Source organism: Panthera onca, chromosome C2 (assembly GCF_046562875.1).
Source record: "Panthera onca isolate mPanOnc1 chromosome C2, mPanOnc1 haplotype 2, whole genome shotgun sequence".
In the NCBI taxonomy this organism is placed as follows: Eukaryota; Metazoa; Chordata; class Mammalia; order Carnivora; family Felidae; genus Panthera; species Panthera onca.
In genome coordinates, this window is record NC_138347.1 from 86,998,864 (window position 1) to 87,014,779 (window position 15,916).

The window sequence follows — 15,916 nt, forward strand, 5'->3', positions numbered from 1 at the left end:
ACTTGGGGGGCCGGTTGCTGTGTAAATGGAGATCTTATTACCTACCAAAACTAGGTAGTCACAGTATACATATACATATACATATATGCACATGTATATATTGTATATATATTTATAATGTAGAAGCTCCATAAAACTATCCAATGTCTTTAACTTGAGATATATCTAAATGCACTCTACCTGTATATTACATACTAAAGATCCATTCATTCAACAAATATTTTTAAAGTACCAACCATGTGGCAGGAGGTATATTGTGCTGATACATCCGTGCAAAAGCAGATACACTCCTCTCTGATCGCATGGAAATAACATTGCATAAAGAGAGACAGACAATAAATAAAATATGTAAAATACATGGGATATTAGATGATGTTAAGTGCTAGGGAAAAAAACAAATCATGGAAGGCCTCTAGGGACTGGGGTTTGGAATTTTAAATAGGGTGCTCAAAAATGAATTGAGGGTGGGGTGAAGTGGGGCGAGTCTTTATTCACTCAATGATAGGTAACTTGTGAGAGCTAAATCAGAACAGAAGTAAACTCAGGGACACCTGGGTGGCTCAGTTGGTTAAGCCTCCGACATGGGCTCAGGTCATGATCTGAGGACCGTGAGTTGGACTCCCGCATGGAGCTCTGTGCTGACAGCTGGGAGCCTGGAGCCTGCCTCGGATTCTGTCTCCCTCTCTCTATACTCCTCCCCTGTTCGCTCTTTCGCTCTCTCTCGCTCTCTCTCTCTCTCTCAAAAATGAATAACCATTAAAAAATTAAAAAAAAAAAAAAAAAAGAACAGAAGTAAACTCTTCGGAAACCCCCACGCTCAGCCCATTATGTCTGTGCGATGACAGGCTCAGTCGGTATGGATGGCCCTGGAGACACAATGCATTTTCCTCCCACTTTTCTTACATCTGACCATCTACTGTGCCGGAGTCTCCGTGCATGCGGCCGCCGCACCTGAACGCCTTGCGCGACCACCACTCACGGGCACTTTGCCGGCCGCGTGCATGCACCGCCTTCGGGCCTCTCACGGGCCCGCCGGGAACGCGCGCGCGTGCCCGGCCCCGCGGCCTCTCGGCAGAGACGCGGCCGGGAGGGCGGCGCGCGCCCCGCTCGGCAGCTGCTGCGGCGGCTGGTGTGGGCGCTCACGTCAGGGTTGGGAGGAGAAGGGGGTTCGTGACGAAGATAGAGAGACATGAGGCAGCCCGGCAGGAAGCGAGAGAGTTCGGTGGAGGAGTGAGTTTTAGAAACGCCCGGCAAAGCAGGACCTGAGCCTGCGGGTGAGCTTGGCCGCCTGGGCTCCTCATCTCCTCCGCGCGCTCTCCTGTGTCCGCTTTCAGCACCCCGAGCGGAGAACAGTTCCCGGCAGCCTACAGAGCGGCCAGGGGGCCACAGTGGCCGGGCTACCTGGAGCCTTCCACCCGGCTCAGGGGCACCGTCTGAGAACACACTGTGCACGCCGTCTTCTCCCCTCTGTTGGTGTGCAAGTAAACACGAGGGAAAGCATCCGGCGGCCTCAGGGAGCCCTGAAGAAGCCGAAGCAGAATGTACCAGGGACACATGCAGGTAAGACATTTCCACCGAACTGGAAAGAAATCTTGGGGGGCTAATTTAAGAGCAAGGTGGCTCACTAAGTTATTGTGGTCAGGCGCTGCCCTCACACAGTTCAACAAGTGAAGTGGTGCAACATGACCATGACATTTCTGTCCAGTAAACTAGACAGGTTTCTGAGGGTGGGAGAAAGGGAGGAACGACCTCGGAACTTCGATTGGGGAAGTTTGTTTTCTGTGCATTCCCTGAGCCTGTTTCTTTAAACAAGATCAAGGAATCCAAACAGAGGAAACCTGGAGATGACTGTGTTTCCGTTGTAATCCTCTATTGATGCAACTCGGCATGTATGTCAACTGAAGGGCAAACAATAATAGAAAGACAAAGCTTTTCCTTTACCATCTGCAAAGGTTTCTTGACAGTTAGAACACTTTGCCACTTTTGTATAATTTTTTAAAGTGATAATTTTTTAAATGGTTTGTGCTGTATTTTCCCCCTTCAGAGAGTGGGACATTGTCACCTATCTCTACAGTCACAGGATGACTTGGGAGGATGAATTTCAAACATATGTCCAAGAGAGTCTAATGTTTTTCAGGGAAGATGCTGCCTCTGGTTGTTAATGCTCATCTGAGCTGAGCCTCTGCTTCTCTCTGATGCACTCTACTCTCTTGGGAAAAATTATTTTAACCTTGACTTCAGTTCTCATTCACATGGTTGGTTCTTCCTTACAAAGGCAGCTGTACACTTTGGGGAAAAAAAATACTAACTCAGCTTCCTAAAGTATGAACTGAGCTCTTTTTGCTGTTCTAAATGCTTTAGTCATCAGGTTTGATGTTTGGAGTTCCTTTCCATTCCAAAGATGGTCAAATATAGTCATCATATGTGGTATCTTCACACTAGTGTGTAACATGTGTGAATATTGACGGTGTTGCTTCTGTGTCTTTGGAGCAATTGAAAATAGGTAGATATATTATTGCATTCATAATTTAGTATTACCAAATATTTAATTTCTAAGTCTGTGGGGAAATTCTCTTAGACTGTAATTTATTTTTATATAAAACGGTATTAATCAGTGTCATAAGTTTTGTAAGATTTCTGAATCAGCACTATCAGAATTCCAAAACCATTTCCCATATTACTGACATCATCCTGTTTGAAAATTATTAATGGAATTCTATCACAGTTGATGGACAATAATTAGTCACTGAAGTATATTTCTAAGTATATATAATAGATATGGTCTACATGTTTCTTATTAAAGCTACGTTAATTGGAAAGTTTAACAACAAAGGAGCATTCAAACATTCAGAAATGTTGAATTCAGACTGCTGAAAAAATTAACAAAGGATCATTACTATAGTTTTATGTTTCATATGTCCCTAAGAATGATACTTACAATTTTCTATATTATCTATTTATTATCCCTAAGCAGTTTCTTCACTGGAGTAAAATAGGAAGGTTTTACTGAATAGTATCAATCTTCAGAAAATTGCTCATTCACACAAAATTCACAATTGGTTACTCGGGGAATTTACAAAAACTTTTCACATTATTTTTTTGTTGTTTAAAATACGTTTTTGTGAATGAAGAATTGAAGCAACAGTCTGGTAAATCCAGGCACCCAAAAACAATTCTAACCCAGTTTTCTGAATATTTCGAGGGAGGATGTTAGTGAAACTTGAATCACCTAGAGAACAATGTCTGAGGGTTTCATTTTACTTTGGAAGAATAAACAATATGTAAGATTCTGCACATGCTCCCAACTTCACGTTTTTGGTTTTTTTTGCTTGTGCACTACTGTAACAGCAAATATGATGGCTTGCAGTAAAACTCACAAATCTTTGCTGCCAAGCTTAACTTGAAAACATTACTAAATAAAGACTGTAATCAATATGCTTGCCAAAATTTCAGAGCACAATACTTTTTTTCCCTATTTACTATTGACCATTAATGTTAAATATAAAGCTTCTATGGTTTTAATAGTGTAGTAGCTATTAAATGATATATATGATCATCTGAGTGGGATTTCCTCTCCCCCAGAAATAATGCCTATTACAACCTGATTTATAATATTTGCTTACATTTGAAAAGGCCAGTCTTATTCCCAGAGAATAGTATTGAGCCTGTAGACAAAATCTCCATTGTGCTGATATATTCAGGGTAAATAAAGAAGCCTTCCTTATCAGAGATAGCACCATCTTTCTGTGTGTCCCTGATGGTAATCACAAAGGAGCAGACATATAGTCCAAACACTCCAAAATTTTAATTTTTAATTTTTTAATTTGTGATTAAAAATCTGAATATTTATTTGGTAAATTGGACTAGGAATGAGTAGATTTACTAACACTTCTGCCAACTTTGGAGTTCATTTGAAACACTGGTGTTACTTGGCTGATATCTTAAAATGAGAGTGAAAAAAAACATTTGCAATCATTAGCTGTGCCTTCTAATTCTTCTCTTTTCTGTAGAGATTTTAAAATAAAATGTTTGTAAATAGGCAGTCTTGAGTGGGGAAGGTATTCACAAGAAGCCTTAAAAAATAGTTTAATTTAAAAACTCCTGGAGTGCCTTTGTTTTTACAACTAAATGATTTTGTAAATAAAATCTATTAAGACTTTCACATATAGCTAATTTTCCAGTTTACCATAGAACCTGAATTCATTTTAGAAGCCACAGACTTTCAAAAGCATACTCTGCTAGCACCTTTGAAGATAAAAGTTGACATCCATTGTAGATAGATAAAGCAGAGCATGGCAGCATATATTTCTTGGTTTCATAGTAAATGCCACAGGTATATTTCTTAGGAGCAGGGTCCTAGAGTTGCACTGTTTTCCAACTGCCTCACTAGTTATTTCCAAGGGGAATTTATCACCCAAGCAACTTAAGCAAAGCTCGTTTCCTTAGTGACTATTTTAGATTTACTTTTTTTTTTCCTTTTGACCAAGAGGGCCAATGGTGATTAAATATATTTTAGAATCAGTTCAGACCAAACTCTTTAATCCTATTAGATACCCTTCAGTCTTAATCCTTTCAATACCTCTGTATGCTCTGTACTGCAATGCTTATTTGTACATGTGCATGTGAATTAACAGTGCCAATTAGAGCAAAATAATTACATGTCTCTGAATATTTCCTTTGCCGAACTTTTTTTTCTGGGAAGGTATAAATATAGACCAATGTAATTTCAATTTTGAACTGAGGGTTTGTTTTTTTTTTTAATGAAGCATCCTCAGTAATCCTTTTGTTATAAAAGAAAATTATTTCAGAAGGCAGTCAAACAAAAAATCTAATTGTAATGGTAACTGATCTTCATTATGAGCCTTCAAACCAGACGTTTTTTTATTTATTTAAGCTGGCTAAGGAAACATTCCACATCCTTTGGCTTCACAAGACATTAACTAAAGAAAATTGAAGTGACAATAATTGTAAGATTATTAACAGCTCTAAAGTAGCCGTTTTATTTGTTTTCCCCAAAGGATTTTTGTGTTTGTATTTATTTTTGACATTACTTAGCTTTAAAAAAAAATCTTCATGAAGGGGAACAGGTTGGGTAACATGAATTATGCTAATAAAGTAGATCTGGCCACAGGAGATTCATTTAGTTTCACTAGAAACAACAAATATAAGAAGCCAATCCAAGATAAGATTATAAAATGTTATTTCAACATCTGTGATAGTAGTTTGTCATAATTGAGACCCTCAAGCAAAACTGTAAACTAAGTAATATTTGTCATGGGTATTTCCACTTCTCTAGAAGATCCATTTTCTCTTCCTTGATGCCACCATTTTCTATCCTATGTCATTCCCTTTATCAACCTTTTGCTAATAAAGATATAATTAATACTAATACACCACATATACACATACACACACCCTGCAGTGGTATTTGCATTTTCAGAGGAGAATCTTTGAAGATTAGCTTGCTGGAGGGAATGTTTTAAAGAAAATGAGGTAATGCTGACCTGAGACTGGGGTTGGTTGTTTTGGTCAGATGTAGCTGCTGCCTTTCCCTTTCCCCCATCTCAAATGGCACCTGCCCAACCTCCTCAAGGTCTTCCTATGAATGATAATCAGCATTAATACTCATTTATTGAATGAATGTATTGTCTGAAATAGTATTAACTAGAATTCTGCTGAAGGAAATGCATGTACAGTGGGGCTCATGCTCAAATTATGACACAAGCTCCAGCAAGATGTTGAAGTGCTTTCTGATATATTTATAGCAAATATGCTTGATATGGGAGTAATAGTGAGCTTCTAACACTTAAAATTATAATACTTATGGTATAATATTGATTAACCTGAAAACATCATTCCCCAGTCATACTGGCCAACAGTTTATATAATACACTTACTAAAAGACACACAATATGTTCTTCTGAGATTTTGTTTATGGTTTATAAACATTCTTCCTAAAAACACAGGTTTTAAGGAAAAAACCTCCAGCACATGAATGTTTTGATTATAACACATTTTTAAAGTAAAGACTAAGAAAAAGTTAGAAGAGAACTTGTTAATTTTAAAATCTTGAATATCTAGTATTACTACAGCCAACCTAGGAAACATTAAGGTGTGATGTATCATGTAGTCAAAACATCTGGCAGTCTCCTTTTTCACACTTTTCATTGAGATCACATGTTGCCAACACAGGCATAAGCTAGAGCTGTTTAAAGGTTTTATATTCTAGAATTAACTTCTTGATGCACCCATGGAATAACTAGTGTGCATTTCCTACATTACAAGTGAAGGTAAGCCCCACTTTAATGTTTCCTTATTAAGAGACTTAAGTCCAATCTGAGTGTTTTGTGGCATCTAAACATGCTATAATTTCAAATACACTGATAGAGGAAATGGGGTTGCTAAATTTCTGAAAATGTATCACCTTTTTATAATTCAGAATTTATTTACTACAGCATGTAACCCACGTATCAGGTACCAAGACCAGAGTGCTATGAATTAAGGGTTACATTTCTGTTAATGACCCCTTCCTTCATCTCCACCTCACCCATTTCCACCCCTCTTCCCTGTGCCATCTCCTTTACTAAGGAAACCAAATGGAAAACTTCTTTCCCCATTCTATTCAGAAAAATTTTTGTGTTTTATATATTAGCATATTATACAGGAAGATAGTTAATACCCTATTGGTTAAATATCCAGATCATTGCTGAGTGTTGAGACCTCAGAGTATAATATAACACACTGCCAGTGTTGTCTTAGTATGTCATTTTTGACTGATCTTTATAAGTACCAGTATACTACTTCTGTTGAAACTCCATTAGATAAATGACCATTATTATTCTCCGTGTGAAATTTTACTAAAATGATCATTCCTATGTACAATTTTTAGGCAATCACTGTTAGAGATTGCACAGATGAAAAAAAAAAGTGAGCTCATTTAGAGAGGAAGAGGCTAGTTATCCACCATTTCATTCAAGAGTAACATATAGAAGCTTGCCAGCAGCTCTGAAATGGGGGGAACCTGAGCCAAGTGGGAGAGTTTGCATTGAAGGTGCTTACAGAACTCCCCCAAACCCCTGCTCATGCATAGATTCCTCTGAAAAACAATAAAAACAATAACAACAACAGGAAAACCCTGCAAATGGGACTTGGTGTAGTGAAAAAAATTTTTTTTCCAAATAGAATGCCATATGGTGATCTATAAAGTCATGAAGATTCCAAGAGATGATTGGTGTTGTAATGCCAGAAATCTACCTAGGTAACCACAAAATTCCCACTCTCACACACCCTCTTAAAATTTGTGTATTTTTTAAAGCAACTGGTATGGTAGAGGAATTCAAACCATTTTATATGATTAATTATTGAAGGAACTGGAGATGTTTAGTTTGGAAAGTAAAGACTCAAAGAGACCGCGATGACTCTATATAAATGCTTGAAGAATCATCATGCAGGAAGAGGCTAGAATTGTTTTGTATGGTCTTGAGGGTTAAAACTGGTATTGTATCAGGGTGAAATAAAAATCCCTGTGATAATAAAAAGACCCTGGATACATTACCCAGTTGCTACTGAGCGAGATGCCTGTTTGGAGATGGACAAAGCCTAGAACGAAGGGAAGAGAGCTGAAGGTAGGCATGGGTCCCTGTGCACACACAAGCTTCTGTTCCTAGGCCATTATGCCTTGTGGGAAAAAATCCAATAAAAAGCACCATAAGATGGTATATGTGTTTGTGTGTGCATGTCTGTGTGTCGTGCCAAAAATAGTTATAGTCGAAGTAATGATCTAAAATAATCAAAATTCATGATATGCTGGGGGATTAATTCATGGCTGCCTAGAAGTAGACAGAGCCATGCCAGTAGGCAAAATGATCAAAAGTAGTAAAAGGTCAGAATATATGGAAGCTCTTTAAGGAAAAAAGAGACAGGAAAACATTTAAACATCATGAGAAGACGAAGCTGCTGGAGTTGTGAAACATCTTTTTACCTCCTTTCACATGGGTGTTAACTGTAACATGCATGCTTATACTGAATAATATCCTTTGGTCACATGGGAATGTAACATCTGATTGGGCAGGTGATTATGTGCACATGAAACACTTGGGAGTTTGTTGGAAATGCAGAATCTCAGTTCCCACACCAGACCTACTGAATCAGAAATGAAATTCCTCAAGATACCCAGTGATTGATTGATATATGATTAATATATATGTATGTATATATATGTGTGTGTATATATGTATATATATGTATGTATATATATGTATGTATGTATACATACATACATATATATATGTATGTGTGTATATATATATATATATATATATATATATATATATATAGATGTTTGAGAAGCACTTGTCTGAAAACATTTACATGGAGAACAAGGCCTGATTTGTTGCACTGAGACCCTAGCAAAAAGCTTGATTCTTGGGTAGCTTTCTGAGATCACAGAGACATGATGATGTCCCTGACAGAGGGGCTGATAAAAGCAACTATCACAATTATGTTTGAATAGAGTTTCCTCCTTATATCAGTTTCATAACCTCCACCCAGTTGGTTGTAGTTTTTCAGTCTGGAGAAACACAAAAAACCTATTATATTCCACCTGAATAAAACAAACCTTCAAGTAGCTAGAGAATTATCATGTCCTCATCCCATTAAATCTTTTCTTCTCCAAGATAAACAACCCAGTTCACTCAATAATTTTCCATGATGACATTTTTGATGTTTTAATGGCTCCACGAAAGTATGGCCCTCTGAGCAAGATACACTACTCAAGAAGTGACCTGACCAATGCCAAGCCTGTGAGACTGTTTAACTCTTGGGAAAGACATCTATTCAGACAGCTTTACGATCTCTAGACTAAATTGTTCTCCAAATTGTTTTGATGTTTCTATTCTCTGAATAACTTGGGAGTTATCTCACAGTTGCTAATCTTTATATCAGAATAATCTTGGATCCAAATGTCCTCATTAGAATATTCTAGGTTAACAGTTCCTTATGTCTCCAACAATTGCACTCATGTTCAGTTTTGGGGTCATAAAATCCTGAGTTTGAAAGACTCTTGAAAGTGTTGTGTTCAACCATCTCATTTCACAGATGATGAAATTAAGATTCAGAAAAGTAAAAAAAATTGCTCACAAAGTCCCACACAAGTTAGCAGAGCTAGCACTTGAGGGAAAGCTGCCTTCCCCCAGTGTGCTATTTCCATTAAACTATTTTTCTTTATTTCGATATTTATTACAAGCAAAAAAAAATCTAAGTGAAAAATAAACAGTATAATAAACTGCTCAATATCCCCAAATATCTTGGTGTTTAGCATTTAGTCACAAAAATTGATATTTTTCTGCTTTTCAGTTTTAGTCTATTTGATATTTTATATATTCAGTTTGGTAGTCATTTGGTTGACAGTGGAAGAAAGTCTGATCTGTGCATGTGTTTTAAAAGTGGAATGAGGCACGGTGAAAAGTTGTATCATTTGTTAAAGGTGTTTCTCCTTGGACTGACTTGATTGACCATTTGAGTAAACTGGTTGGAGTCTTGGTGGTTTGATAAGTTCTTGGAACTAGCTGCCTAAATATACAAGTTAATCAGCCTTGGGGTTCTTAGCTGTAAGCATTGGAAACCAACTCTGGCTCCTTTAAGCAGAAAGGGGATTTATGAAAAGTATATACTGACAATTAATAAACATAGGAGGAATGATGAAAATCAAAAAATCACCATTTTGCAATCCTCATAGTAAAAATTGATTCAAGCAAGAATGATAAATGGATGCTGAATCTGAGCTGAGGAAGGGGGCAGTTCGAGGAGAAACAGGACATTTATATAACATCAAAATATCAACCATCTAAATTACAAGAGAAAAATATAATAACTTTTCAGTGAAGAAATTGGACAACATCCTAACTAAGTAATCAAAATCAACATCACCAATATGGTAGTCATCTGCATATTACCTCTGGATGTGATGCCCTGAGAAGGACACAATATCACTCATATAATATTACTGCTAAGAATTAGCAACTTGAATCTAATCATGAGAAAATCTCAGACAAACCCCAAATGAGGGATATTCTATAAAATAAACAGATTATTTTTTCAAATGTGTCAATATCTTGAAAAACAAGGAAAAACTGGGGCGCCTGGGTGGCGCAGTCGGTTAAGCGTCCGACTTCAGCCAGGTCACGATCTCACGGTCTGTGAGTTCGAGCCCCGCGTCAGGCTCTGGGCTGATGGCTCAGAGCCTGGAGCCTGTTTCCGATTCTGTGTCTCCCTCTCTCTCTGTCCCTCCCCCGTTCATGCTCTGTCTCTCTCTGTCCCAAAAATAAATAAACGTTGAAAAAAAAAAAAAAAAAAAAAAAAAAAAAAAAAAAAAAACACAAGGAAAAACTGATATATTTACACATTAAAAGAAGACTTAAGAGATATGACAAGTAAATGCAATATATGATCCTGTGTTGGATCGTGGACTGGGAAAGAAAATTGTTATAGAGCACACTGTTGGCATAATTGAAATATGAATATAGACTGGAGATTAGATTAATATTAGTGTTACATTTCCTGAATTTGATAACTAAACTGTGGCTGAGTAAGAGAATACCCTTGTTTTTAGGAAATACATGCTGCAATATAAGGAGGTAAAGGGGCGTAGTGTATGTAACCTACTCTAAAGTGATTTAGAATAATGTAAATAATACTATGTATAATATAATTACATAAAGAGAGTGGAAGAGAGAGAAACAGAGAAAGAGAAAGAAAAATATAGGAAATGTTAAGAATTGGTAAATCTGGGGAAAGGGTATTATGGAAGTCCATTGTTCTATACATGCAGTTTTTTTGTAGCTAGATATTTTTTCAAAATAAAAAGTTTCTAAAAGTGTTTTTTTTAAGTACATTGGGGCACTCACAGACTTCTAGAACTAGGCTTGGGATGGAGAGACCAGGCATCAGGCAGGGCACAGCCTCAGTCAAACCTCAAACCAGGCTAGTGCAGACCCCACTGCTGTCCTCACAGAAAAGAAACCTCAGTTTGCACCCTTATACCCTAGACTTGGGCACTGGTTCAGCTGTTCCTCACTGCTGCTGCTTCCACGGAAACCCCTGTTGGATCTTCAGCTGCTCCCCCACCCATTTCCAGGATGAATTCTCTACTGTGACTGCTTCTGTGTGCCCCGAAAATCCCAATTCAAAGTGGGGACAGATGTGGCTGGTTGGTGGAGCTGAATCACACATCCATACCCTATTTGCAAGGTAGTTTGGAAAAGTTCATATCTGCTTACCACCAAGACTCCAAAGGTAGGCGATTTTCCAAATACAGAGTTTATTTGGGAAAGTTAAAAAAAAAAAAGTCAATGCCCACTATTACATGTTACAGATATTGCTTGAAAGTAAAATAGATGCCTCTCTATATTGACTTGACTAAAGTCAAGTCTGCCTTCAGAGAGAATAGTTAAAAGAAAATAATTTTCTTTAACCTTTTGTTTGGTGCTGCCTGCTATTACATGCAGGCCTATAGAATACAGTAAAACTAGAATATATTGGTTTATTAAATCATGCAGCAAAGAAAAACAGAATGATCCCTCCATCATCCATCAATGTCCATCTACTGCTCACTCCTATTCTTTTTGAAAAATTGGAAAGAGCTCTGTGAAGAATTTAGTAATTAATCAGGGAATTAAAATACATATCATGTACTTTAGTGATAAGAACATTTTTTTCTCCATATGCAGGAATTTAATGTGGAAAACTGGACACGTTGGTGTTTCATATTCATTCAAAGGATGATTATAATAAAAATGTCTTGTGTATTTGAGTCTTTAATTACTGATATGCAATCTATTATATAAGTCTTTAGTAAGATATATGTAAGACAAAAAAAAAGTGTTCTTAAGCTTGAGGCAAGATTAAATGAAAATAGAAGCTTAGAAATATAAAGGTCTTTGAAGTTCATATAGCACAACTTTTTCACTTCATATATGAGGAAAGTGAGGGCTAGGTCTTGATGGAACTAATTGCCTCTCCTCAAAATGGAAAAAAAGTATGCTGAAAGCCTTTTGATGGCATGTATCATACATCACTTAATAATCCTCATACCTGAAGAGGCACAACATACTTGTGCTCCAGGATCAGACAGCCCCAAGTCCAAACCCTGGCTTCCCTAACATATTGTCTGTGTGATCTTGCTCTAATAATGTACCTTCTCTAAACCAATAAATGTACCCATACATTGTGATGACTTACTCAGGATTAGCTCTTTTGTTTTTATGGAACTGGCAAAATGTTTTCTATACATTGTGTGTGAAGGAAGAGGTTCTGCCATAGCAGTGCCTGTCATAATTGGTTGTCTGCAGTAGTGGCAGACGCTTGATTTTCTTGTTCTCTCACTGTGCTGCATGTCTTTTTCATTTCCCCATCCCAAACGCTTGCCTTCTGTACACTGAATATTCACTCATCCTTCAATATTGCACTTAAATGTTATCTCTTCAGTGAGTGCTCTTCTGTGCCCCCACCAGTGTTCTCCCATATTCTCCCACACAATGCAGAATTAGCGATCTCCTCCTCAATGTTTCCTTAACATATTAAATTCATCACTAATACAAATAATTACCATATAGCTTTAATTACTTGTTTCTGTCAATCTCCCCAACTAGTAAGCCTATCTGTGGCAGCGACTATATCCAATATATCTTTGTATTCCTGGAGACTATTAGAATTAGGTACATAGTATTAATGTAGTATTTACTGAATGAATGAATGAATGAATGAATGAATGAATGAAATACTGAGAAGAGTCCCTTACTGTCCTGAATAAGGACTCCAAAGTGCGATTGGGATAGTCTTCCTGATTCTAAGACACACACAGCCCCAGAATCTGGTCTATTCCCATGATTTTCAGGAGTGAATGCATATGAAGTGAAGTTTCCACACACTTGAAAGGGAATCAATTACAGGGAAACCTTATAAACCTTATAATTAGATTGCCACTGTAATTAACCAACACTCTGCTGTCAAAGCAGTCTACGCAATTTAATGGGTTCAAACCCTTTAAAGCCTGAGGACAGTCTGGAGCTGCAGACTTAGAAATGTAATAGATTCTCCTAATGGTTTCTAACTATATCTCTAAGTGACCAAGGTCATTTGGAATTAGAATCCATGCCTCTAAGGTTCTAGACACCTCTTCACCAGCTCAGATAGTTGTCAACAGAGATGTTGATCATAGTGCTAACACACACACCCGTGAGACCGCTGAGATGACAGAACATCAGTTAGAACTGCCCTAGGAGGCCATCATTTGCTTACACCCAGTTGTAAGAGGTTGCTTATACCTCCAGACCTCACCTCCCCATTTACACACACACACACACACACACACACACACACACACACACACATTATTCCAAGGATCCAAGGAAGGAGCTGCACTCACAATGGTCATCCAAGGGACATGTCAATTTTGTAAGACTATCTGAATATGGAGATCTTCTTATGTTTCCCACAGTTATTTTGACATGGGAGCCTGAGATATGTAGGAGCAATTCTTCCCATCAGGTACAGGGTAAAAAGATTCAAACATTACATGTCAAAGCTTTCTCTAATAAGAGAGAAGAAATAACTATGCCAGTGATATGTGTCCCACTTCTGATCAGATTATAAAAAGGGATCTTCCCTGGGGAGCCAAATACATGGACTCTCTTTTTTCCTGGAGGACACAGTCTCACACCCAGTCACATGATTTAGAAAGTGGAGTTAGGGGGTTGGATTTCAGACCTGACTAGTGCCCTCTCATCCAGACATCCTTGTACAACCAATATGTACAATCATATGTATGACTCTGAAGAGGGTCTCCTCTATTAACATTCTAATCTGTGGTGTGTGTGTGTGCGTGTGCGTGTGTTTGTGTGAAGGGGCATGATGAAAGGTGAAGAAGTGAGCTCTATTTTATCAAAGATATTCAAACACAGATTGGATGTGGGTTTACTAGTCTTTATGGAAGATGGTTGGCTTAGAGGATTACTGACTTTCCTTCCAGCTCTAGGATTCTATTTTTATCAAGCCCTTAATTAGTGATACAATACATCTCTGAATGTTGGTCAGGGCAGATTTCCCCAGTTCACTAATAACAATATCTTGGAAAATAAATTAAAAGGCTTTGCTAACATCAAGATACTTGTTATTTCTTATGAAGTCAAAGATCAACCTTCCCTAATTCTTCAAGGGATGTAATGCTTGGGAGGATCCTGCCATACCTCTTCCCCTACCCTTATTCTGCAAATGACAAGAGATATTTTTCTGCAAAGCTATCCTCAATATGGAAGAACTCTCAGCTATAATAGAATACTGATTATCTTTGCTACAATAGTCACATTTTGTGAGAGCCTTATAAAAGTTAATCTTTAGAATGCTTTAGTGAGGTTGGCATAGGATAGATATTTTATCTTTGTTATGCTGATAGAGAGAATGCAACTGACAAGGTTTGAGTGCCTCACCCAAACCCCTACATCAAATCAGTTGGGAGACCAAAATTTGGGTCTATCTGGTTTTTTTACTCTATTTCTTGAGCCTACATAGCAAATTCAGGTCACATCTCTACATCAGTACCTCACCTATTCCAAACTGACTCAACTAACAGGGTACAAAAAAGATTTTGCAAGTTTTCTGGAATATTGCATGGTCTTGGAGGGTAGAAATCTCTGAGGCATTCTTTCTGTCATTTATACAGGACAAGTACTAAATCCATACAGCTTTATCAGTTCTCTGAATTCAGCATCTGCATATATTTATTTAGTACCTTGAGAGTACCTTTGTGTGTGATGGGGTACACTCTCCTAGTGGAGTACAGGGCAGCTGTGAAACATCCATATTTTTGTACAGAAAGCCTCCCTAGAATCAAAATACCCAGCAAGCCACGAAAATAGTGAAGCTGTGGGAATAACCAGAGCTCAGAAGCCCAGTGTAGAGTCCCTCTGTGTTGCATGTATAGAAGCAGAATCTTGGGTTGTGTGTATAAATTAAGCCAAGATGTCCCCCCTCCAAAATCTGTCACTTACCTAAATATTTAACTTTTATGTTTTACTTTTTATTTTAAAAAAATTCAAGGGGCTCCTGGGTGGCTCAGTTAGTTGGGCATCAGGTTCTTGATTTTGGCTCAGGTCATGATCTCATGGTTCATGGGATCGAGCTCTGCATGGGGCTCTGTGCTGTCACACGGAGCCTCCTTGGGATTCTTTTTCCCTCTCTCTCTGTCCCTCCATTGCTTGCATGTGCATGCGTGCACTTTCTCTTTCTCTCTCAAAAAATAATAATAATAACAATAATAAAAAAATAAAATAAAATAAAATAAAATACGTGACTTCAGTATTGAAAAATTAGTCACTGTTTACTTGGGGGAGGTCTCTTATTTTCTTCCTCTCTTAGACATCCGTTTTTTCAGGGAACGAGCAAATTCCAGCTTTGTTGAAAGAGAACTTCTAAATGGCAAGATCAAGATTACTGTGAAGGAAATATACATAGCTCTTACTAATCTCAATTGATGTTAAAATATCTGTTTAAAATGGAGACACTGCAAAGCATAAGAGACTCTTAAAAACTGAGAACAAACTGAGGGTTGATGGGGAGTGGGAGGGCACCTTTTGGGATGCCCTGGGTATTGTATGGAAACCAATTTGACAATAAATTTCATATATTGAAAATAAATAAATAAATAAAAATAAAAAATAAAATAAATAATAAATAAATAAATAAAAATTAAATGGAGTCACTGGTCCCTGATTTCTTGAAATTGATTTTGAACTTTCCATTACTTTAGGAGCAGAAGGTCAAAATTAACATTATAAAAATCAGAATGTGATAGTATTGATCAACTAATTCAATGTAAAATTAAAAGTACCAAAATAAAAGTCATAATTTCTTTCACAGTTGA

At 37.5% G+C, this 15,916-nt stretch overlaps 1 protein-coding gene across 6 annotated transcripts in view; it reads left to right on the top strand.

Moving 5' to 3' along the window:
* The first annotated feature begins 1,066 nt into the window (after window positions 1-1,066).
* Window positions 1,067-15,916, top strand: part of PEX5L (peroxisomal biogenesis factor 5 like) — a 226,564-nt gene continuing 211,714 nt past the window's right edge. For 3 of the 6 annotated variants that reach the window (XM_060639278.3, XM_060639279.3, XM_060639281.3), the window contains exon 1: window positions 1,071-1,560. In XM_060639278.3, the coding sequence (XP_060495261.1) occupies window positions 1,540-1,560 (21 nt within the window). In that variant the 5' untranslated portion in view covers window positions 1,071-1,539. Of the gene's footprint in view, window positions 1,561-15,916 lie in introns of all 6 variants that reach the window. The other 3 variants (XM_060639282.3, XM_060639286.3, XM_060639287.3) reach the window with 3 other exon arrangements.